We start from the raw sequence: 27,053 nt of genomic DNA on the forward strand, positions 1-27,053 counted from the left end.
ATGGGAGTATTTCATCTTTTTTATGGGTGAGTAGTATTCCATTATATATATATATGTACTATATGTTCTTTATCTGTTATCCATCAATGGGCATTTAGGTTGTTTTCAAGTGGTTGCTACTGTGAATAATGCTGCAATGAACAAAAGGGTCCATATATCTTTTGAATTGGTGTTTTCGTGTTCTTTGGACAAGTACCCAGACTTGAATAGCTAGATCTTATAGTATATTTATTCATAATTTTTTGAGGAACGTCCATACTGTTTTCTGTAGGAGTAGCACCAATTTACATTCCCATTAGCAGTGTATGAGGGTTCATTTTTGTCCACTTCCTCTCCAACACTTGTTATTTCTTGTCTTTTTATTTTTAATTTTTTTATTTTACGTTTTTTGGGAGGAAGATTGTCCCTGAGCTAAAATCTGTTGCCACTCTTCCTCTTTTTGCTTGAGGAAGATTGTTGCTGAGCTAAAATCTGTGCCAATCTTCCTCTATTTTATGTGGGATGCTGGCACACTGGGGCTTGATGAGTAGTGTTAGGTCTGCACCCAGGATCTGAATCAATGAACCCTGGGCCACCAAAGCAGAGTGTATGAACTTAACCACTACACCACTGGGCTGACCCCTCTTTTCTTTTTAATATTACCCATTCTGATGGGTGTGAGATGGTATTTCATTGTGGTATTGATTTGCATTTCCCTAATAATTACTGATGTTGAACGTCTTTTCTTGTGTGTTGGCCGCCTGTATACCTTCTTTGGAAAAATGCCTGTTCAGATCCTCTGCCCACTTTTTAGTCAAGTTTTGTTGTTGTTGATGAAGATTAGCCCTGAGCTAACATCTGTGCTAATCCTCCTCTGCTTGATATGTGGGCCACCACCACAGCATGGATGATGAGTGGTGTAGGTCTGTGTCTGGCATCTGAACCTGCAAATCTGGGCAACAAAAGTGAAGCTTGTCAAACTTAACCACTAAGCCATGAGGCCAGTCTCAAGTTATTTGTTTTGTTCTGTTGAGTTGTATCAGTTCTTTATATATTTTGGATATTAACCCCTTATCACATATTATTTTTGAATATCTTCTCCCAATTGATAGGTTGTCTTTTGGTACCATTGATGGTTTCCTTTGCAGGGCAAAAGTTTTTAGTTTGAGGTAGTCCAATTTGTTTGTTGTTCTTTTGTTGTTCTTGCCTGAGGAGACATATTCTAAAAGAGTCTTCTAAGACTCATGTCAAAGAGCATACTGTCAACGTTTTCTTCTAGTAGTTTTATAGTTTCAGGCCTTACATTCAAGTCTTCAAGGAATTTGAGTTTTGTATAGTATAAGATAATGGTCTACTTCATTCTTTTGCATGTGGCAGTCCAATTTTCCCAATATCATTTATTAGATTCAATATTTTTGTTCTGCACTTTATATGTGTGAACTTCTATTCTCAAAAACATCAATGGCTTCTTATTTACAACCAACTCTGAATATGCCACAGTGTGTGTGTGTGGGGGTCTCCTTCCTCAGTCTACTCTCATGAAAAGAGCCATGAGCAATGTATGGGGGATGCTCATATTCCTTTTGCCAAGCAGAGTGGATTCGTACCTATAACCAATGTGCAGGGAAACTTTTAAACAAGAATTCTTCTCCCTGAAAAATGATGTACTAAGAAACTTACTGAAAAACTGAAGTAAACAACCAGGGCAGGAAAAATACAAAAAGAAACAAGGTGCAAAGTACATGCTTGTGTGATAACCTTGATGCTAACCTCAGAATCTATGCTAAACTGAATTTCTAATCTTTGCTATATACAGGAAACCAGGGTTAGAGAACAGAATGATCTTTTTTTGTAAAATGAACCCTGGAACTGATGCAGGGATGGCGAGCTGAAGAGTCAAAAGAGAGATTTCTTGGACTCTCAAGGTCTGGCAGTAGTACTCTTTTATTTAGAGAATAGTATGGAATAGCATGGGGACAGGACCCATGGGCAATAAAGAGCTGCTGCTCTGAGTTGAGGGTTAGGGCTAAATTTATAAGGCACGGGTACATGACTTATTTTTACTGGAAAAAGAAAAGATGATGTAAAAAGTCATTAAATGATTTCAGTGCAGATGGGGTCTGGTTATTGTGCAGTCGTATAACTTTAGATACGAATCTGGTCATACAGATCGGCATGTAGGTGAGGATGCCCTGGGCTTCTCTCCCTGGGGCAGCCTTAATCTACATCAGAGCCACACCTAGGTTTCCTTGAGAACCCTCCTCAAGGATGCAATTAATTTGAGAGCATTTCTACTTTAGCTACATGTGATTCTCTCACAAAATTATTTGCAAGGGACAGCCAAGTTTTTCTGTAAAGAACCAGAGAGTAAATATTTTAGGCTTTTCTGGTAATATAGCCTTTGTCACAACTACTCTGTTGTTGTTGCTTGAAGGCTGCCATAGACAATACGGAGATGAATGAGTGCAGCCGTGTTCCAATTAAACTTCCTTCACTACAAGATGCTGCCGGCCAGATTTGTCCTGGGCCACAGTCACTTAACTCTGTTCTAGAAGATAAGAAAGAAATTATTAAATGCCCCATGTCCAGACTTGAAATTGAAATGACTCAGTTTCAATGATTAGGTATGGCTTGAAATAAAATTAGTAATCTTAGGGGAAACATCTCACTGTTGCCTTTACTTAAAATAATGTTTTAGGGAGAAAAGAAGAGGGGGATTAGAGATTTAGGACAGGGATGTTGGAAAGACAGAGAACAGTGCAGGGAAGAAAAGAGACTGACAAAGACAGAAAATTGTATCAACGTATGAGAAGCAACAAAATATTGGGAAAGAACACTTAAATCTTATGACCAAGTTCTAGCCTTGATTCTGTCACTAGCTTTTATTTGTTTATTAGTCTCAGAACTTTAATATGCTCTTGTAAAAAATGAATACCCACATAAAATAATGGAGAAATAGCAGAAGTTAAGAAAATCTTTGATTCACACATCAGAGTTTTGTGAAAGTGCCAATAGAGCTAATTAATGTCTCTTTCAGAATTCCCTTCTCATTGTTCTGTCTTCCCCTTTGTGGCCAGATCCTACCTCCAACCCACAAGATTAGATGGGAAAGCATACCTAACAAAAGAACCATTAATTTGTATCATAGAAACAGACAGGGATGTGTACCTGGAAAACACAGCTGTCAGAACAACATGTAGAAATACCCCATGAAATAGCTTGGAAACTTGGAACTCCTGAATATGATAGGCTGGTGAGGCATTTATGGAGAGAAAACATCTTACTGGATTAGAAAGAAATGGGATCAGGAAGAAAAACAGAATGTAGATGGAGGATGAAGTGAAGCTGAAGGCCAACATAGAGCATTGTAAATGGAAATGACAAGAAACAGGAACAGGACTTATAATACATGGCCGTATCAATTTGTCAATAAAACAGTTTTCTGTCAGATACATTTATATCCCCAATGCAAAGATCAGCACATAGTAGGAACTCAGAAAAACTGATTTTTTGGTGACTGTCCTCTCAGACATTCATTTTCCACCATCCATGTTGTTCCAAGTGGAGTAGAGAGACCCACTTATTTGCTGCTGGGTTGGTAACATAAACAAGAGATCACAGAGGCTGGAAATTTAATCTCTGTCACTGAATCTTACTTCCATATGGGAGGAAAAGAAAGACTTAACGATCACTTCTAGGAAAAGGAGCAACTTGATAGTCTTCATGGTGGTTCTCCAAATGCACTTGGAGTGATGCAGAAGAATGAGGGCACAGTCCAATTTATAATCCCCAAACCAATCTTCTCTCTAGTCCAATGCCCCAGGGCAACAGGTGGAATATGATAGGAGACACCCAGATGTTCATCTGGAGGGGCTTCCTTTTCTCAAGTATGGCAAACATTGTTGCTAGGTTAATTGTAAACACAAATAAAAAGGGGAAGGTGGGATTTGCAGTAGACACCATATGGCTAAGACCTTCTCATGGCTATGGTTTATTATGGGTTTCCTGCAAAAACAACAAAAGATCACTGCTCAACACAACTCTGCATCAGTCGAAAAATGAAACACTTCTAATACAAGTGATATATAAATGCATCTCCCACTGTATATATTCTCCCTCTATGATTTTTTGTAAACTAATTTCTTATGATTCATAATTATCTCTAATATCAAAAATTCCTAGCCACTAGAACAGGGAGAAATTAAAGTTTGTTGTTTAAGCCACGTAGGCAAAGGTAGTTTGTTATAGCACACCGAACCGCTTAACACAGTATTCTCCTTCATCTTATCCCCACCAAACTTTACCTACTCCAATGTTTCCATGCTCAGAGCCCATCTATCATTTCCCTTGATCCACACCATGTATGCAAAGGACTCCTGTGTCAGGGCATATACTACAAGCATCCTCAGGATGATCCATAGAATAACATGGAGTTTGGGAGAGTGATATTGAGCAACCGAAACAGGATGTCTGTGCTGCCTCCCCAGAAAAGAGTTGAAGAGATAAAAAAAATACCTCTGTAGTCAGAATTTTACGACCTTAGAGTCATAAATCTGTTTTCTGCAAACTTATCTGCCTTTGCACTTTTTTTGGTTTATTGGGCAAAAAATGACATAATTTGGGCTGGGATTTGGAGGTTCTGGTCGCGGGAGAGGGGTCAGATTGCGGGTGGACATCACATCTACTATAGCCATAAAATTCCAGCTAGAAACAAGAAAGGTCTTAGAGACCTGGGACATATAGGCAGGTGAAACCTTGGAAAGTGCAGGAAATTTGTGATTTTTAAAACTTACTCCATCTAGGTGTTACCCTTACCTAGCCTCACAGACTTTCGGATAGATTACAGAAGAAAGACAGAGCATGATGTTACAGTAGTAGCAATGCCTTGGGAATAAGGACAGCTGGAGCTTCATCTTAGCTTTACTATGAACTAGTTGAATGAATGTGGATGGCTGAATTTAACTTTCTGCGTTTAATGTCATTATCTGTTCAAAAATGTGATGGGAACAGTGACCTTAACCTTATTCATCGTGATAGTCTCAATGTTTCACACAGAGTCTGGCATAGAGGAGGTGACCAGTATACTTATTTTGATTAGGTTGAATGAATAACTGAATAACCTTTCAAATTCTATCTTCATATAACAGCTCAATTCCACGTCAATCCACTTACTTAGCACACAGTTTCAAGAGAAAGTTCATAAATATGAAGTAAGGAAAGATCTTGGACATAATTGGTCCAGGACAAAATGTTTTTATTTAGCTACGGGTTTCAGACATGGGAGGAAGGTAAAGTTGACTAACAGGGGATGGGTCATGAAGAGATCAAGATGTTTAGTTGGCAGCGATGGTCTGCCTAATCCAGTTCACGTAGTTGTAGACCTTGGTGTAGACACCAGGCTTGTTTCTCTGAGCACAGCCATAGCCCCAGGAGACAATGCCCTGGAGCACTCCACTGCAAGCCACAGGGCCACCAGAGTCACCCTGAGCAGGAAGGAAGAGACAGTTAGGACGCTCAACTATGCCCAGATGGGAGAAGGCCTCCAAGATGTTCTTCTATTATCTTGGAGCCATCTTCCCAGGCTATTGATCCTTTAGACAGTACCTTCTCTTCCAATGGAAACCCACCCCTCAGGCTCCATACCACATCCCTCTTTCCTTAGTTGCAGACCTGTGGGATCCAGAAGAGGTGGGGATTGGAGAGTATAACTCTGCCCAGCTAGCCCTGTTCCTGTCAAAGAGCTTCCTTCCACACTATGACTCCTGGGAAGGGTGCCTCGATGCTGTTTGCACACCATTGTCTGTGTACCTTTTTGCCCTTAACCCTAACCATTACTATGGCAAAAAGGAAATCCATCATTTATCCCAAATCTATCCCTCACCCCTCATAATCAGTCTCAGACACAGCTTTTCCATCTTCTGTGTTTCAGGAAAGGGGAAATAAGGCAGAGATGCATGAAGGTGAGCTGGACGAAGGAGTGCCAAGAAACTAACCTGGCAGGAGTCCTTTCCACCCTCTAGGAAGCCTGCACAGAACATGTTGCTGGTGATCTGGTTTGGGTAGGAACTGCGGCAAGAACTATCGGAGAGGATGGGAGCATTCAGACACTGCAGGAGGTTAGGGTAGTTGGCTGTTGGGTGCAAGAGTGAAAATGGAAGAAGATTACCCAGACGATTCCTGGAAACTTCTTTCCCAGTATCTCTCCTCTCCCTCCCAGTACTCCCACACTTTCTCTAAGATTGCCAGTAGCTGCTATTTTGGAAGCACAACTTTTATCTGGAAGGTCTTCCAAACAGTTTTAATTCCCAAGTGATTCTCTCTCCGACACTAGCTTCAGTGACCTCAGAACTCAAATGCGGAGACTATTTCTCAAGCAGGTCTGTCCTTCAGGAAGTACCAAATCGCTGAGCCTCTGTTCTGTTGACCTCCTTAGTTTCTAGTTCTCTGCAAATCACTAATCACACTTGGCATCTTTATCATAGTTCATTTGTGTTACGCTTTCCAGCAGAGGAACCATCCTCATTGTAATTAATGTATTCTAAGTCTGCATTTATCCCCAAACTGTTCTCTGTGAACCTTGCCCTGAGTGACAGTTTGGAGTAATTGAACCTGAACATGCCTTTCACCTCTAGGGTTCTCAGACTTGGTGCTTCTGTTCCAGGAGACACTTACAGCCACTGCTGAGGGTGTTTCCCCAGCCAGAGATGAGGCACTGGGAACCAGCAGCTGGGAAAGATGCTGGCAGAGAGATCGCAGACACTTTAGAGTTGATGGAGGCCGGGGAGCTCAGTTTAATCAGCAGGATGTCATTATCGTAGGTCCTTGAATTGTAGCTGGGGTGGCGGATGACCTTGGCTGAATTAATGAATTGCTCATTGCCCTCAGTGACTGCAATGTTGTGTTCTCCCAGACGCACCTGGAATCGGCTGGATGAAAGGATTACAAGTTTCCTCAGTATCCAACTTGAGCTTTGTCCCCTTCCCAAGACACCCCAGTCATGAGCACAACGCAGACACCATCACCTTCCAGCATTCACACTCACAGGTAATTGTGCCCTTAAGGTAGTCCTACCAGATGTAAACGGGCTGGAGTATTCATTAGGTAGGTGTCACTACAAGCACAGACTCTCAGCCCACCATCCTGTTAGAATAGTTAGGTTTAGGAATGGAACCAAAGGACCCCAAGCAAACAGTGGGAGATAGATTGGAATGGGTGGTGATTAATCAGCACCTGCCATTTCTCCTCTGGTTGGAATGACCAATTACCGTAGGGAGATGTGGCAGGAATCTGGGATCTGACGGACTATTAAGGGAGCAGAATGAGTTGTGCTTATCCTTATTGTTGACTATAAATTGCATGTATGCTATTACCTCCATATGCCATTTTTTCCTGGTTGAGCTATAATGACTAGGACTATTTACTCATTAATGCTCTTAAGCTAGTTCTAGGCACACTTCATCACTCACTGTTTCCTCTCCCATGTGTTTAGCACCATCATTTGGAAGGACATCAGGGAACTCTAAGGGTACCTTCCCATGCAATAGTCCCTCAATACATCCAACAATGTCTTGGGGGAAAAATGAGGCTCTTAGGATCTCAAAGCACACCCCTCAAGTCTGAGACTGTAGTTTACCCTGATTGTGCTTTGGCAGGGCTGGGGGAAGAGTGGATGTCAGAGAACAGGGATGTTTATATTGGTTACTTACGACTGGTAGCAGTGAGCAGCAGACACAACCCACTGGTTACTGATGAGTGAGCCACCGCAGATGTGGTAGCCGACGTTCAGAGACACCTGGTAGGGCACAGAATTCGCCTGACAGGTGTAGCCCCCGACAATCTTGTCATCATCGTCAGTGGAGGAAGCAACTGACAGAGAAAAGTTGGAAACTATTTGCTAAACAGACCCATCTTGGAATTGTTACTCATCACCAACTTTTTGCCGATTAACCGGAAAAGAGCAGATAATGTTTTCTTGTCACACGGAATCAGGAAATGGTGAAGTTAATGTAATTTTTTTCAAAAACTTATTTTTTTACACCTTTGAAATGCACCCTACTTATACTATTATAAGTATGCAATTTTTATACCTTACATTTTATAATTATACTGTTTGTTTTACATTTCTACCCTCAACACACACTCACAGAAACACATTCACACAGCAACTCACATGTCAGAGACTCTTTACATAAGAACTGCCCTGGACACAACAACTTGATGTCATAAAGAATACTTTTACACATAACCCTGCTCAGCAACCATGGAAATAGGTGTTGAATAAAGCTCTGCAGTACGCATGGTACTGTTTACTTGTGCAGCTGGTATGGGGTAGATATCCCCATGAGGTAACAGAATGGAAGCTTTACAAGCTACCTGAGAATGTTCTGGTCTGGAAGGAAATAGGAGTTTTTACTTTTGATCCTCGAGTTTCTCTTCTTGGTTCTTTCCTATAATTTTCAGAAAATAATCTCATAGAACATTATAAGTTTCTCTCTCCAACCGTTCCCCTTATGGCAATTATCTTTCCAACAGTTTTCAATTTATTCATCATTCTGACATCTGACCCACTGATTTATTAAGCTTCTTATGGCTCCAAAGGCCTGTGATTATATTATGGGTGCCCTATTTTTCAAATATTTTAGAGCAATTTTGGGAAAGACATTTACAGGTGTAGAGACAGGTGTATTGAATTTATGCCCAGCCAGCTTGGGAAAATTTAGTAGTAAGTTTATTAATATAACATTTAGTAGCATAAAAATAGAAGTAGTCATTTCTCTATTCCTTTTGATAATTGAACGACACATTTTACTCTAGAGAGATTTCATTAGCAAAGATGTTGTAAAACCCATAAAGGGTTTTATGCCCATAGCTTTTATTCATGAGATATGAAATATCTTTGCCTGTTAAGATGCCCTTTAGCACAGAGGAGACTCAGGCTCTCACCCTCAAGACCTCTTCAAGGAGCACAAGGTTAGTCATTGATCTCAATTATTAACTCCTAATCCTTGGAAACGTCAAAACAGCATTAACTTAATGTTGACTATACTTTCCTTTTCTCTCATCCTTCATAGATTTCACCTTGAAGTTCAGGGCAATTCTGCCTCTATCCCATCTACCCTGATCAATCGTGCTTACTGTGATGTTTTCCCATATAGCGAGACAATTATGTGTAGACATGTGTACTAGACACTGTTGTTTTGAATTTATAAGCCTCTTGAGTACAGAGATTACATTCAACATCCAGAGTACAAAGTGCAAACTTAAATATCTGATAGACACCTCCTGGTTCATTTATTCTTAAATATGTAATAGGCAACTACTGATTTATTTACTAATAGAGACTCACCAGCAGCTCCCAGGAGAGCAAGAAAGATCAAGAGCTTCATGGTTGCTCACTCGATGTGGACTGGGGAGTAGGATAAGGGGTTTTCAACCACAGCTATTTATACCTCTAGCTTTGTCATTGACACCCATGGCCACAGTTGTCAGAAATATGATTTCACTGGAAACTCACAAATCCAAATTTAGAATTGAATTCTGTGCCCAGTTGAAGATAATTCAGCATCAGATTTAAATATCAACATTTGTCCACTTTTCCAGAAGGTTATGGAAATGGAAATAATGAACCACCCGAGTGGGATCTGTTCTCTTAATAGAAAAATAAGTTGGAGTAAGGTCACAGAACAGGGCTCCAGGTGTCCTGATTCCCAGACAAAATGTTAGATATTTGGTTATCTCAAGTGTGAACTTTTATCCTCAGTACTATCTTGAATGCTATACCCTGATGTTTAATTAACATGGGCTTTTTTATAGTTATATAATTTTTCTTGTGGTCTTCTAGTCTTGTGTATCCATGTTAACTTTTCATTATTAATAGGAAAAACTTGTTCCCTTGAAACAAGAAAAATTGTTCCGATTTGAAACTACCATAGGCTAAACAGGAAAGTGGAAGAATGATGATAACTTACATTTATCTAGAACTTATTGAATATTAGAGTTATTCTCAATATTTTGCCTATATTAGTTTAGTAATTCTCATAACAACCCAACAACATGCCTATTATTACCCCCACTCTACAGATGGGAAAAGTGAGGCACAAAAAGTATAGAGGACTTGACCAAAATCATGCATCAAGTACAAGGTATAATCAGGATTCCAACCGAGGTAACCTGGCTTCAGAGTCTGTGCTCTTAACCACTATGCAAAACTTCCCAAGAAAGTTCACCAGAATCTAGAGACTAAGATAATACAGAATTCCTGGCCAATGATAGCACAACTGAAATTTATGGAGTGCTTCTATGTGTCTGGCACTGTGGATGGGATTTACATGCATTGACTCATTCAATCCTCACCAACAACTCTATAAGTGTTGTTATGATTATTCCCATTTTATATATAGGAGAAGGTGATCCTTAGAGACATAATCTGTTGTGCTCAGAGTTTTATAGCTATTATATGGTTAGTACAAGATTGAAAATCAAGCAGCCTCATTTCAGTGTCCATGTCCTCCACTGCAGTGACATGAACACAATCAGGGAGAATGATCTGAACTCTACCAGTTAACAGCTATTCTGGGGAGACAAGAGAATTCTCAAAATTCCAAGAAATGGGTTCCTGAAGCAGGAATTGTCAAAATTAATGGGGTTGTGGCAGAAATATCCAGAGTAAGTGAATCTCAGTGAGAACCAACCTCTAGTCACATGTAGCCAGATTCTAACCCACAGAATACATTTGAAAGCCTTTCCAGGATGCTATTCCTGCATTAGCCAAACATGAAAGGATCCTTTCTGTTTCCTTTACATTTGATATTTTGCCAATATGAAGATGATTAACTAAAAGGCAGAGTTTCTCAACCTCAGCACTATTGACATTTAGGCCAGATAATTCTTGTTGTGAGGAACTACCCTGCACACTATAGGATATTTTTCAGTGTCCCTGACCTCTAGTTACAAGTAACACTAGCCCTTCCTTCTGGTTATGACAACAAAAAATTGCTCCAGATATTGCTAAATATCCTCTGGTGTTCAACAGCATCCCCAGCTGAGAATACTAATCCAAAGAGAAAAGATGGACAAAGTAGCTTGTAAAGCTATAGCCATGGGAAAGTGCCCTATGGTCTAAGAAAATATAGGCACTCGTTAACTACTGAATGAATGGCACACAGGGCAGGGGGCTGCCATTCATTAATCCCTAAACATCAGGAAATGCTAAGGAGTAAGGGAAGCGACGGGGTCCAGAATGAGGAAGGGGAAGTCTTCTCATGCTGTTCAATTATCTTCCTTTGTTCAGGAATTTGTTCAATAAGTTGTTGGAAGTTGTATGATTCTACATCACCCCTGGAACTTCCCCTGAACTTCATCAGAGTTCTTGGCCCACATGAAAATCACAACACTGTAGAGAAGAGCTTTTCACAACAACTGGCTAATATGCTGCTATGTCTTAGAGATCTCTTTCTTGTGTGTCCTGGGCTTTATCACTTCAGCCCTTTCTTCCAGGAAAGGGAAGAGGGTTACCAGCTAAGGGATGTTATCTAGAATCAATTACAATTTCCAAATCAACAGCTTGAGACAAAAGAACACGGACCTCACTGGCTGCAGTGTGATGATTCTTTAGTCATCTAAAGCAGTAATGGGCATGTGGGGAAAATGTAAGTGATGGTTTCCAGTCTTCAGTTATTCCCATGTTGCATGTAAACCACTTAGCACAGTGCCTGTAATGTAGTTACATTCTGATTTTTAAACAGACATCTTTTCCTGAGTCGCTTCTTAGGGAAAGACATTAATATTTCATGTGTTGGTGAATTTTATCTAATGCACATTAAAATGAACACATGCCATTTAATAAAATAGCTATTTAAATAAAAATATTCACTGGTGCACTACTAAAATCATGTTTAAGACTACCAGTGATGCACATACCAACATGTTACTAGGCAGATTGTTGGACAAAATGAGAGTGGGAAAACCAAGGATGCTTGATGATGGTAACTGTAGTGGTTGCGGTGAGTGGAAGGGGTATGGAGGAGAGCAGATCTGGGTACTAAGTGGAAGCGATTAGTATTCTAAGTGAAAGTGACTAGGAGAATGCTCCCTATTGATGAGGCCAGGAGAATAGAGAATCAGTATGAGGTGTCTTTGGACATATGTAGGCATGTTTGTCATTTATGTAAATTAGGTGAAAAAATCTGAAGAAGATATCCTTGCATGACTTGTAGGAGCTTGGACTTATAAGATACCTTTAATTTCTGAAGTACTGTGAATCATTCTGTGAAGTAAGACCCTAGAAAATTGGGTGGAATGTTCCTAGACTCAATAAATACTCTTTCCTGTACTTTATGTGGGCAAAAATTCTGTTCTTAATAACATTCATGAGTTATCGTTTACAATCAACTCTGTATATGCCACAATGTGTGTGCAGGGGTTCCTTCTTCAGCCTCCTCCCTAAAAATAGTGATATATAGGGAACACTCATATTTCTTTTGTCAAGCAGAGTGGGTTGGTACTTATACTTCTTTTCCTGATTTCAAACACATGGTGGCCCAGAGGCATGTGTCTGTGTTTAATTAACCTGTATTAGTCAAATCTCTTTCCCATGCACATGGCTTAGTGGCCTTGGAAGGATTGTTTAAATTTGTGCCTAACTGGGGGTTGATTGGCCTTGGCAAATATATTGACATTTGTATTGGCAGGAGCAAGGATCTTGCCTCTAAAGGATTTTATGCTCTTTTCCTGAATGGAATCTGTTTCTTTCCTTAGCTATTCCAGCCACTTTTCTTGGTAGCACACCACTAGTTACCAAGGCCGTGCTGGCTCTTTGCCACAACAGTGTGTATGGAAATTTTTAAGCGAGAATTCCTCTCCCTGAAAAAAGATGTGCTAAGAAACTTACTAAAAAACAACCAGGGCAGGAAAAATACAAAAAGGAACAAGGTGCAAAGTACATGCTTGTGTGATAGCCTTGATGCTAACCTCAGAGTCTATGCTAAGCTGAATTTCTAATCTTTGCTACATATAGAAAATCAGGGTTAGTGAAGAGAATGATGCTTTTTGGTAAAATGAACCCTGGAACCACACTTTGGTTTCCTTGAGAACCCTCCTCAAGTATGTAATTAATTTGAGGGCATTTCTACTTTAGCTACATATGATTCTCTCACAAAATTGTTTGCAAGGGTCAGCCAAGTTTTTCTGTAAAGAACCAGAGAGTAAATATTTTAGGCTTTTCCGGTAATATAGCCTTTGCCACAACTACTCTGTTGTTGCGTGAAGGCTGCCATAGACAATACGGAGATGAATGAATGCAGCCGTGTTCCAATTAAACTTCCTTCACTACAAGATGCTGCCGGCCAGATTTGTCCTGGGCCACAGTCACTTAACTCTGTTCTAGAAGATAAAGGAGAAACCATTAAATGCCCCATGTTCAGATCTGAAACTGAATGGTGGCTAAGTTTCAATGATCAGGTATGACTTGAAATAAAATTAGTAATCTTAGGAGAAACATCTCACTGTTGCCTTTACTTCAAATAACGTCTAGGGGAAAAGGAGGAAGAGAGGTATTGTAGATTTAAGGCTGGAATGTTGGAGAGACAGAGAACAGTTCAGGGAAAAGAAGATACTGACTGAAATAGAAAACTGTATCAAACTATGAGAAGCGACAAAATATTGGAAAAGAAAATTTAGATGTGGTGACCAGAGTTCTAGCCATCATTACGTCACTAGCTTCTTTGTTGTTAATGTTCTTCTTTGGACTTTAATATGTTCATGTGTAAAATGAATACCCACAAAAGTAATGGGGAAATAGAAGTTAAGACAATCTTTGATCCGCATATCAGAGATTTGTGAAAGTGCCGAAATGACCAACTCATGTCTCTGTCAGTATTCACTTCTCATTGTACTGTCTTCCCCTTTGCAGCCAGATCCTATCTCCATCCCACAAGATTAGATGTGAAAGCATATCTAATAAAAGAGCAATTAAGTTTTATCATAGAAACAGACAGGTGTGTATACATGGACTATCAGAACAACATGTGCAAATGCTCCCATGAAATAGTATGGAAACTTGGAACTCCTGAATATGCTGGGCTGGTGAGACATCTATGGAGATAAAACATCCTATTGGATTGGAAAAAATGGAATTAGGAAAGGAAACAGAATGGAGATGGTGGTTGCAGTGAAGCTGAAAGTCAAAATAGAGCATCGTAAATTGAAAATGATAAGAAACCAGGAAAGAAGTTATAACACATCCCATATTAAATTTTCTATAAAAAAGTCTTTTATCAGATACATTTCTTTCCCCAATACAATGTTGAGCACATAGAAGGAAGTCCGGAAAACTTGTGTTTTGATGATTGTCTCCAAGCTCCATCATCTAATCCCTTCAATATGCCCACCTTGAGTCTATGGAATGTATTTTCTACGTTGAAATAAATTGATATTATTCAGCTCTAAAATATTTTTCTATTATAATTTTGGAAACTGTACTTTGGAAAATCGGAATAGAAACTGTGAAGCATCCTGAATTCACTCTAGGGACAACATATAGATCCTGTGGGACTTAAGATGGTGAGCAAACCAATCACAGGGCTGTAACCCTCAGAGCCACAGTCATTGTCGCTTTCCTACTCTGCTCCTTTTGAGGGACAGTCTTCAGGCCACAAGCATTTAGCAAACTTAGCGGAGAATACGTGTTCACTTAGAGCAAGTCATGTCAAGCTAACCCCATCTTCTTTTGGGTTAGCTTATTAGAGTGAGGAATTCTGAGAAAGACTGGGAAGTAGCATGCCTTGTTTTCAGCAAAGTACTTGACAATGTTTCCACAAGATATTTGCAGTTAAGGAGCTAAGACATACATGCTCTTGATGTGGTTCTCTGAGGTAGACTCAAGGCTGGCGAATGATTATCTCCAAAGTGCTATCTCAGAGCCCATATTAAATGTAGCAGAAACTCCATGAAGTTTTTGATTTGAGAGCACAGAAAGCCAAATAGTCAATTCACTAATGACCCAGAGCTGAGAAGAATCACTGTCACAGATGACTGAATCAAGGCACCAAAGAAATCACATTGAATGTAAAAATATGCCTGGCTTGTCTTAGTAGCTCTCCAATTCTCTTAGTTTCTTAAGTGCTAATATCAGAATCATCTGACTCATAATTCAGATATAATGCCATTCCTAGAGAGATGGAATTCAAAGAGACCAAGGCCAATGACACAGGATCAAATCACATGGTCAATCATCCTTCTGGGATCTTGTCTCCTCTGGGCTCAAGCATCTCAGCTGTTACCACGTTCCTTGTGGTCTATCCTCATTGACTCACTGTATCCAGTAAAAGGGTGTTCTCCTGTCCCCAAGTTTTTGTCTTAATACTCACTTGGTTCCCCATTTACTTAGAAACATTGTTCAGTCTTACGCTTACCAGTCTCTGGAACAAAACTGTCAACCCCTAAGCCTGAATTACTGCCTCTTCCATCCATCTGATGCTTACAGCTAACTTCCTGGGCCTCCCCCAGTCTTCAGACCTCGACTCCCAGTCACCACAGCTGCCTACTCTCACTGCTTCCTATTGCCCATTTCTCAGGCCTGTGGTGATTTTCTTCTCCAGTTCCCTTGATTTAAATAGACATAGGCAAAATAAATTCTGTCCATGGAGGATAATCTGCCTGGTGAGAGGAATGGATTACCTGACCCTCAGGGATGGCTAAAGAGATGGTGACCTGGAGAAGAGGTCCCCAAGGGGACATGGCCATTGTTGTCAAATATCTGACATATTGACATGTTAGAAAATACAGAATTGTGTCACAAAGATACAGATGATCCACAAGGATTAGGACTAAGGAGTGAGCATTATAAAAGAGCATGTCATGGCTCAGTGTAACAAAGAACTTTCTAACAACAGATGGCAACCCATCTGGGGAGCAGCAAAAGGCTTCTCTCTGCTGTATCAGAGGAGAGATCTATAAAGTCCTTTCACAGTTTTGAGAGGAGGTTTTGATGTTATGGTAAACTTTCCTTCATCTTAGTCTTTATCACTCAAAAAGTGTAGTTGTTCATACAGATAAGTACACTTTTGTATTTGAGACTCTACGAAGCAAACTGTGTCAGCAGTCGCCAGTTGGTTGGGCTGCAAGAAACTCAGGTAGTGTGCGAGTGTGGCCTGATTTGGCCTTGCTAATTGGTGAGTGGCAGCAACCTGAATTGAAACTGGGATCTCAGAGGAAGCAAAGGTTGTCTCTGGGCCAAGAGTTGCCAATCTTGTGGCCCATAAGCATCATGAGGAGGTGGTGGTTAGAAATGCAGAGGAATTCTGATTATTGGGAGGGACCAAGAAGCTGAAGTTTTGAAAAGGTCCTTAGAGTGACTCTGCTTTAGGTGATTTGGGGAACTCCCTTGGGGAAACGTTACCAGAAACATTTCCTTTGAAACCTTGACCAGTTTGGAAGGATGGCAACTATTTTAGTGAATGTATTTTACTGACAGGTCTATGTGAGAGATATGAGCCCTCCCTAGGTGAGACAAGGTTAAAGAGGGTTCCATGCCCTGGATCTGAGCCCAGGGAGGGTGGAAACTCCTCAGTTGGCTGCCGTGGTGTTCTGAATCCACTGGATGTAGTTGCAGACTTTGGTGTAGACTCCAGGTTTGCCTTTGAGGGCACAACCTGCACCCCAGGAGACAATGCCCTGAAGGATTCCATTGCAGGCCACAGGTCCCCCCGAATCCCCCTAAAATGAGAAGAAGAGAATGTCAGAAGTAGTGCCTCCACCTCTTTAGCAGATGCAGAGGCCAGGGCAGGGATGGAGGGAAACCCACCTGGCAGGCATCCTTCCCACCCTCAAGAAAGCCCAGGCACATCATGCTGTTGTTGATCAGGCCTGGGTAGGTTTTTTGGCAGGTGGTGTTAGAGAGTATGGGGGCCTTCAGGCATTGCAGAGAGTTAGGGAGCTTAGACCCATTGCTTTCTTCCTTTTCTGTGGGAGAGCTCATTCCTGCACAAGGGCATGGTGATATTTGTTATCTACAGATATTGAATAACACCCACCTATGCATGGATATGGACTTTTCCAATACCCTTTTTCCAAACTCCTTACAGAGTCAGCTTCTGCAAAGGGCAACAAAGCCTTTCTAATAACAATAATAACAATTAAAAAAAAAAACTAGTACTATCTTTTCTTGACCACTTACTATGTGCCTTTTACGGTTCTAAGCTCATTACATGTATTATCTCATTTAATCCTTATACTCAACCAGTAAGTGAGGTATTATTATTATCTCCATTTTGCAGAGGAGGAAACTTACATATGCTAGTTCAAACAAATTCCCACAAGAAAACTGAGCCATACAAACCTAGGCAGTGTGTCTCCACAGCCCTTGACCTCCTCTTGACCTTAGCCTGACTGTAGTGACTCTTCTCTCAGTGAGTCACCCTGAGGCTCACTCACTAGCAGAAGGGTGTGTACTGCTCTAGCCAGAGATCAGGCACTGAGTCCCCATCTTGGTGCAGGAGCTGACAGGGAGATGGTGTTCACACTCTTGTTGAAGATGGCTGGCTTGACCAGCTTGATTAGCGTGATGTCATGCCCTGTGGTTATGCTCTTATAATTGGGTTGTTTGATGATCTTGACCATACTGATGATCTGTGTGGTCTCTTCCAAGACTGTGAGCTTATGTTCACCCAGTCTCAGTTGGAAGCATCTGCAAAGGGAGAGAAGAAGACACAGTCCTTTTGCTAATCAGCTGGCTCTTGCTTTCACACTCATAGTCCCACCGTGTGGTACCCCAGCAGGAGCTTACAAGCAAATGAAACAACCCAAGAGAAAACTGGCTTCATATATGGAGTTGCAGAAATCTTTATCTGATAGCAGATTGTATCTTATGTGGAAACAGAGGCAACGAGCAGAGCACTCTAGCTTTTGAGGCTCTCTAACATTAGCTAGAAGTTGACTACAGGCTGTTCAAAATGTGTCAAAAGAGAAGCAAATGATGTGGACACCCAGGAGGTCAGGAGTCCCTGGAGACAGGGCATCTAAAGTTAATTATAGTGGAAAGTTGCACATTAATGGGCCTAAAGTTTCAGGTAAGTAAGATGAATAAGTTCTACAGGTCCACTGCACAACATTGTACCTATAGTGAACAACACTGTATTGTACATTTAAAAATTTGCTAATAGGATAAATCTCATGTTGTTTTATTACTACAATAAAGTAAAATTTAAAAAAAGAAGAAAAGAAAAGAAAGTTAATTAGAAAGTCATGGTTTAGTGAAGACTAAAATGCTGGAATTCAGATCATGAAGAAGGCTTTAACCATACAAAAGAAGGAAACATTTTATTGAGAGATGAGAGGATGCTCAAGAAGATGGTTACAAAGCAAGTTTTCCTTATTAGCCCGTGAACCTCTCTGCCAGGGCCTGTCCTCCTAACATGATGAGTGAAAGCCAAGGAATCAACCTGCAGGTGGTGTCAACTGCCACCCACGGGGGCTCCAGGTGCCCACATTTATGGTCTGTAGCAGTGAGCAACTGACTGCACCCACTGGCTGCTGATGAGGGTGCCGCCATTCACGTGAGATCCAACATACAGGGATAGCTGATAGAGAAGGACATTGATGTCACAAATATAGTCCCCTACAGTTTTGTCATCATCATTGTCACCATTCATGGGTAAAGCCCCTAGGAGATGAGAAGGATGGGGAGAATATAGTTGAAGATCATGCTTTGTCCCAAAACTTCTGGTAAGAAGGTAGATTTGAAAATATGCAACGTAGCACTTCAGGTCAGAACACTGGGGATGTTCTGCTAGTCTAGACCTCTGTTTTCTTCTTTTCCCAAATGAAAACAGTTTTAAACATGCTGTTTGAAATATAATACGGAGATCTTGTCAAGATGGTGGCGTAGGCAGACTCTGAACTCATCTCCTCCCATGAACACAGCCAGGTTACAACTATTTTGGGACAAATTACCCTGGATATGAAACTGAAAACTGGATAAAAAGAACCCCTCACAAAAAAGGATAGTCCTCACTAAGGCAAAAAAGGCAGAAATTCCTTTTGGAGAGAACAAAAGCCACCTTCAGCATCAGTGGAGTTTCTCAGCCAGCCAGCTGGGAGCCACCCTAAGGTACACAGCCCTCACTGGAGGAGAGAGGTCCTGAGGAGGGTCCCAATACTGCTATAAGCATCCTTCAGAATCAGCACAACTGAGACAAGGGTCTTACTATCTGGCTTTGCTGGCTATTAACTGCAGAGAGGAATACTCCCAGAAAAGCTATCAGATGAAAGCCGAAAAGACCTGCATCTTAAAGGGCCCATGCACAAACTCACTCATCTCAGCAACCTAAAATCACCAGAAAGAAAGCTGACAGTCCTTTGGTGAGAAGAAACTCACCTGCTAGGCTCTGGTTGCATCTTGGTGAGAGGAGAGACCTCATCAGAGACTGAGACATTGCTGGTGGCCATTATTGTCACCTAGTCCAGGTGTGCTGACACAGGCAGATGCCATTGAAGTTCTTCCCCTGGCCTGTTAGTCCAGGGGTCTGCCACACCCACTAGAGTGCAGATTTAATCTAGTTCAGTTGAGCAGGCAGCCTGCTCTAGGGACCGGCCCTGCCCAACAGCAAGCCCTCAGGCTACTTGTTGGCCTACATTGACTGGGTGCCTTGATCCTCTACAGGCAGGGAAGTGTGTCCACCTCTGTGGGGCAAAGCCTGTGTGAGGACCAGGGCAACTGTGGGGGACATTGATGAAGAGGTGGGGGCCTATGCAGTGGGGCATTGGGTATGCTCCAGGAGGTTGGGAAGTGTGCATGGACCAGGACTGTGTTCACAGTGTATGTGATCCTGTGGGTTGTGAGGCTTATCAGTGGCAGAAGACCTGTACTTCACAAATAGCCATAAAAGGGATCAGCCCCACCTTCCAAAGCCTGAAACAATTAAGTGCTCCCATGCCTAGGGCCAGACCCACTCAGCTGTATTCCTAAGAGAACTGACAATAGACTTGTAGACCTCAGGCCTATAGCAATGGTAAGCTCCTGAGCCTAGCAACCAGCTACACTGGGTACCAACCCAATTAATAGGAAAACTGCAACAGGAGTGTGCTGTTAGACCTTGCAGCCAATGGTGCTGAGTTTCCCCAAATCAGATTTACAAATAGCTGGCCAGGGAAGGAAAGACTAGGCTCCCTGGGTACCTAATTAAGAGCAACCCTGCCACAGCAGAAGGACACAAGTAGCCCAAAAAGGGGTCACTCCTGGGTCGTTTGGACTGGTGATGAGAGGAAAGCCCACTGCTGGGCCTCAAAAGGCATCTCTTACACAAGGCCACTTCTCCAAGATCAGGAGATGTAGCCGACTCACCTAATACATAGATATAAGCACAGAGAAAGAGGTATAATGAGGAGACAAAGGAATACATTCCAAACAAGGGAACAGGACAAAACTCTAGAAAAAGGACTAAATGAAACAGAAACAAGCAACCTACTTGACAAAGAGTTCAAGCAAAAACTCATAATGATGCTCATTGATATTGGGAGAAGGCTGGATGAACATAGTAAACTCATCAACAAAGAACTTGAAAATAGAAAAAAAGAACCAAGCAGAAATGAAGAATGCAATAATGGAAATGAAAAATCCACTAGAGGGACTCAATAGCAGAGTGAATGATACAGAAGAATGGATCAGCCATCTAGATGAAAGATTAGAGTAAATCACCCAAGCTGAACAGAAAAAAGAATTAGACAGAATAAGAACAGTCTAAGAGAAATCTGGGACAATATCAAGTACACTAACATTTGTATTATAGGTGTCCCAGAAGGAGAAGAGAGAGACAAAGGGACAGAAAATCTATTTGAAGAAATAATAGCTGAAAATTTTCCTAACCTAAGGAAGGAAACAGTCATCCAAGTACAGGAAGCACAGAGAGCTCCAAACAAGATAAGCTGAAAGAGGCCCACATCAAGGCACATTATAATTAAAATGTCCAAAATGAAAGATAAAGAGAGAATCCTAAAAGAGGCAAGAGAAAGGCAACAAGTGACATACAAAGGAAAACCCATAAGGCTATCAGTGAACTTCTCAGCCAAAACTCTACAGGCAAGAAGAGACTGGCATGACATATTTAAAGTGCTAAAAGGAAAAAAACCTACAGCCAAGAATACTCTATCCATCAAGGTTGTCACTCAGAATGGAAGGAGAGATAAAGAGCTTCCCAGACAAGCAAAAATTGGAGGAATTTGTCACCAAGAAACCAGTTCTACAAGAAATGCTAAAGGGACTTATTTAAGTGGGAAAGTGAAGACCACAAATAGGGACAAAAAAGTTACCAAACCCCCGCTCCCCGAAAAAACCAGGCAATAAAATCACTGGTAAAGGTAAAAATATAGTAAAGGTAGAAGATCAACCAACTGTGAAGATAATATGAAGGCTAAAAGACAAAAGTACTAAAAGTGCCTGAAATAATTGAAATAATTATGAGGGTAATGGATAGACACACGCAAAACAAAAGATTAGATATGATTTCAAAAACATAAAATTTGGGAGGAGGGGAGTGAAAAGGTGGAGTTTTTAGAAAGAGGTCAAGCTAAAGAGTCTATCAACTTAATATAGACTGCTATATACATAGAATATTATATAGCATCCTCATGGTAATCATAAATCAGAAACATATAATAAGTAAGCAAATAAGTAAGACAAAAGAAATCAAACATATTACTAAAGAAAGCCGTCAAACCACAAGGGAAGAGAGCAAGATAAAAAGAAAGGAACAGAGAAGAACTACTAAAACACTCAGAGAAAGAAAACAACAAAATGGCAATAAATACATATTTATCAATAGCTACTTTAAATGTCAATGCACTAAATGCTCCAATCAAAAGGCATAGGGTGGTCAACTGGATAAAAAACAAGACCCGTATATATGCTGCATACAAGAGACACACTTCAGACCTAAAGACACTCACAAACTGAAAGTGAAAGGATGAAAAAAGATATTCCATACAAATTACAAAGAAAAGAAGGAGGGGTAGCAATACTTATATCAGACAAAATAGACTCTAAAACAACAACTATAACAAGAGACAAAGAAAGGCACCACATAATGGCAAAAAGAACAATCCAACAAGAAGATATAACTCTTGTAAATATCTATGCAGCCAACATAGGAGCACCTAAATATATAAAGCAATTATTAACAGACATAAAAGGAGAAATAGTAACACGATACTCGTAGGGGACTGTAACACTCCACTTACACCAATGGATAGATCATCCAAACAGAAAATCAATAAGGAAACACTGGCCTTAAATGGCACATTTGACCAGATAGACTTAGTAAATATATATAGAACATTCCATCCAAAAACCAGAGAATACACATTCTTTTCAAATGCACATGGAACATTCTCCAGGATTGATCACATAATAGGCCACAAAACAAGTCTCAATAAATTGAAGGAGATCGAAATAATACCATGCATCTTTTCTGACCACAAAGGTATGAAACTAGAAACCAACTACAGGAAGAAAATCAGAAAACCCACAAAAATGTGGATATTAAACAAAATGCTACTGTACAACAATTAGGTCAACGAAGAAATCAAAGGAGAAATAAAAAAATTCCTAGAAACAAATGAAAATGAAAATATGGCATGCCAAAATCTATGAGGTACAGCAAAAGTGGTTCTAAGAGTGTTTATAGCAATTCAGGTCTACCTCAACAAAGAAGAAAAATCCCAAATAAACAATCTAATAGTGCATCTAAAGGTACTGGAAAAGCAAGAACCAACAAAGCCCCAAATCAACAGAAGGAAAGAAATAATAAAAATCATAGTAGAAATACATGAAATAGAGACTAAAAAAACAATAGAAAAAATTAATGAAACCAAGAACTGGTTCTTTGAAAAGATAAACAAAATTGACAAACACTTAGCTAGACTCACCAAGAAAAAAGAGAGAAGTTTCAAATAAATAAAATCAGAAATGAAAGAGGAGAAATTACAATGGACACCACAGAAATACAAAAGAAAATAAGAGAATATTATGAAAAACTATACACCAACAAACTGGATAATCTATAAGAAATGGATAAATCCTTAGAAACCTACAGTCTTCAAAAACTGGACCAAGAAGAAGTAGAGAGTTTGAATAGACCACTCACGAGTAAGGAATCAAAACAGCAATCAAAAACCTCCCAAAAAATAAAAGTCCAGGACCAGATGGCTTCCCTGGTGAATTCTACCAAACAATCAAAGAAGAATTGGTACCTATCCTTCTCAAACCTTCCCAAAAAATTGAAGAGGGGAGGCTTCCTAACTTATTCTATGAAGCCAACATTATCCTGATACCAAAACTATACAAGACAACATAAAAAAGAAAATTGCAGGCCAATATCACTGATGAAAACCAATGCAAAAATTCTCCACAAAATACTAGCAAATTGAATACAACAATATGTTAAAAAAATCATACATCATGATCAAGTGGGTTTCACTCCAGGGATGCAGGGATGGTTCAACATCCAAAAATCCGGCAACGTGATACACCACGTTAACAAAATGAAAAATAAAAATCACATGATCATCTCAATAGATACAGAGAAAGCACTTGACAAGATACAGCATCTATTTACGATAAAAACTCAAAATAAAATGTGTGTGGAAGGAAAATACCTCCACATAATAAAGGTCATATATGACAAACCCACAACAAATATCATTCTCAATGGAGAAAACCTGAAAGCTATCCCTCTAGGAACAGGAACCAGACAAGGATGCCCACTGTCACTACTCTTATTTAATATAGTATTGGAAGTCCTAGCCAGAGCAATCAGGCAAGAAAAAGAAATAAAAGGGATTGATATGGAAAAGAAGTGAAACTGTCACTCTTTGAAGATGACACGATTTTATACATAGAAAACCCTAAAGAATCCACTAAAAATACTTTTAGAAATAATAAATGAATACAGTCAAGTCGCAGGATACAAAATCAACATAGAAAAATAAGTTGTGTTTCTGTACACTAACAACAAAGTAGCAGAAAGAGAAATTAAGCATACAATCCCATTTACAATTGCAACAAAAAGAATAAAATACCTAGGAATAAACTTAACCAAAGAGGTGAAAGTTCTTTACACCAAAAACTATAAAACATTGTTGAAAGAAATTGAAGAAGACAAAAAGAAATGGAAAGATATTCCATGCTCTTGGATTGGAAGAATTAACATTGTTAAAATGTCCATACTTCCTAAAGCAATCTATAGATTCAATGCAATCCCTATCAAAGTTTCAACAACAATTTTCACAAAAATAGAACAAAGAATCCTAAAATTTATATGGAACAACAAAAGTCCCTGAATAGCCAAAGGATTCCTGAGACAAAAGAGCAACGCTGGAGGTATCACACTCCCTGAGTTCAAAATATACTACAAAGTCATAGTAACCAAAATAGCATGGTACTGGCACAAAAAAAGACACACAGATAAATGAAAGAGAATCAAGAGCTCAGAAATAAACCCACACATTTATGGACAGGTAATATTTGACAAGGGAGCCAAGAGCATACAAGGGAGACAGGAGAGTCTCTTCAATAAATGGTGTTGGGAAAACTGGACAGCCACATGCAAAAGAGTGAAAGTAGACCATTCTCTTACACCATGCACAAAAATCAGCTCAAAATGGATTAAAGACTTGAATGTAAGACCTGAAACCATGAAACTTCCAGAAGAAAACATAGGCAGTACGCTCTTTGACATTGATCTTAGCAGCATATTTTCAAGTACCATGTCTGACCGGGAAACGGAAACAAAAGAAAAAATAAACAAATGGGACTACATCAGACCAAAAAGCTTCTGCACAGAAAAGAAACCATCAACAAAATGAAAAGACAACCTAACAATTGGGAGAAGATATTTGCAAACCATATAGCAGATAAGGGGTTAATATCCAAAATATACAAAGAACTCATACATCTCAAGAACAAAAAAACCAACAACCCAATTAAAAAATAGGCAAAAGATCTGAACAGAGATTTCTCCAAAGAAGATATATGGATGGCCAAAAGGCATATGAAAAGATGTTCAACATCATTAACTATCAGGGAAACGCAAATCAAAACTACAATGAGTTTGTTACCTCACTCCGATCAGAATGGCTATGATTAACAAGACAGGAAACAATAAGTGTTGGAGAGTATGTGGAGAGAATGGAACCCTCGTACACTGCTGGTGGGAGTGCAATCTGGTGCAGCCACTATGGAAAACAGTATAGAGTATCCTCAGACAGGAATAGATCTCCCATATGATCCAGCTATTCCATGGCTGGGTATTTATCCAAAGAACTTGAAAACATAAATGCATAAAGATACATTCATCCTTATGTTTTCATTGCAGCATTATTCACAATAGCCAAGACCTGGAAGCAACATATCTGCCCATCAGGTACGAATGGATAAAGAAGATGTGGTACATATACATAATAGAATACTATTCAGCCATAAGAAATGATGAAATCCGGCCATTTCTGGCAACACCAGTGGACCTTGAGGGTATTATGCTAAGTGAAATAAGCCAGATGGAGAAAGTCAAATACCATGTGATCTCACTCATAAGTAGAAGATAAAAATGACAAGAAACAAACACTTAGCAACAGAGATTGGATTGGTGGTTACCATAGGGGAAGGGGGAAGGGGAGAGGGCAAAAAGGGTGATTAGGCTCACATGTGTGGTGATGGACTATAATTAGTTTTTGGGTGGTGAACACGACGTAATCTACACAGAATTTGAAATATATTATGATGTATATCTGAAAGCTATATAATGTTATAATCCAATGTTACTGCAATAAAAAAAAAGTTAAATGTGGTCATAAGGGTGGAGCCCTAATCCAATAGGACTCGTGTCCTTATAAAAAGAGGAAGAGACACTAAGGAGAGTGCACACAGAGAGGAGGCCATGCAAGGAGACACAATGAGAAGGTCATCTGCAAGCCAAGGAGAGAGGCCTCATGAGAAACCAACCCTGCTGACACCTTGATCCTGGACTTCTGGGTTCCAAAACTGTGAAATAAATTTCTGTTGTTTAGGCCAAAAAAAAAAAAAAAGGAAATATAATACACATTCATGTATGAAACTTACAGAAGCACAATACAGTATCAATTCAATAATACAGAAGACAAACTTTATCTCAAATTCTACTCAGTGAAAATAACAACTCTAAATACAATAACGTAATGTAAGACATTTATTCAGATAATTTCTTTGTAAATACTTGCCCACATATACACACTCACATACATATATATAATATATTTTCATTATTGAGGCTCTACTTCACATGCTATTCTCCAGCATTTTTTTTTAAAAGATTTTATTTTTTTCCTTTTTCTCCCCAAAACCCCCAGTACATAGTTGAATTTCTTCGTTGTGGGTCCTTCTAGTTGTGGCATGTGGGACACCGCCTCAGCGTGGTCTGATGAGCAGTGCCATGTCCACGCCCAGTATTCGAACCAACGAAACACTGGGCCGCCTGCAGCAGAGTGCGTGAACTTAACCACTCAGCCACGGGGCCAGCCCCTCTCCAGCACTTTTGACTGAATGAATTAATCTACTCTAAAATGTCTTAAGTGGTAGAACAAATTTTAAAGACTTACCTTGAGGGGTCACCCAGTAGGAAAACACAAATATGACCACTTGTGAATGGTAGAGAAATCAGCATAAGCGCCACTGATTGGTTTAGTAAAGCTATAACAACTTCCACAATAAACAAATCAAATCAAAATGGATGAGTATATTGGACAGTCAGTATATAGAATGAGAGGTGTAATCAAGCTCTACATTTTCAGAAGTTATGTATTGGAAAACTGAAGGTTGTATAATGTCATAGAGGCAATAAGAATGGAGCCAGCATTGAAACCCAGTTTTCCTGACTCTGGATATAGTGCTTCCCTTGACATCCCAGTGACTCCTGTCCATATAGTTGAGGTCACTTTGTATATGAACACGATCGTTTTCACGGGAGGACTTACCTCAAAGGACATACTAGAGTGTTCACATTTTATAATATTAACAATATGCAGCCTTTATTGGGTGTGAAAAAGAATCA

General features: G+C 39.9%; 1 protein-coding gene and 1 pseudogene across 1 annotated transcript; both read right to left on the bottom strand.

Annotated features, from left to right (window-relative positions):
• Positions 1-5,312: 5,312 nt before the first annotated feature.
• On the bottom strand, positions 5,313-9,365 carry LOC124243889 (cationic trypsin-3-like). The gene is made up of 5 exons (XM_046669973.1): positions 9,326-9,365; positions 7,686-7,845; positions 6,652-6,905; positions 5,973-6,109; positions 5,313-5,462 (listed from the first exon to the last, which is right to left on the bottom strand). Exons 1-5 carry the CDS (start codon positions 9,363-9,365, stop codon positions 5,313-5,315), a joined length of 741 nt encoding a protein of 246 aa, XP_046525929.1.
• A 7,177-nt stretch (positions 9,366-16,542) lies between these two features.
• On the bottom strand, positions 16,543-19,409 carry LOC124243356 (trypsin-like; annotated as a pseudogene).
• Positions 19,410-27,053: the final 7,644 nt, after the last annotated feature.

The sequence above is a fragment of the Equus quagga genome, chromosome 8, assembly GCF_021613505.1.
Source record: "Equus quagga isolate Etosha38 chromosome 8, UCLA_HA_Equagga_1.0, whole genome shotgun sequence".
Classification (NCBI taxonomy): Eukaryota; Metazoa; Chordata; class Mammalia; order Perissodactyla; family Equidae; genus Equus; species Equus quagga.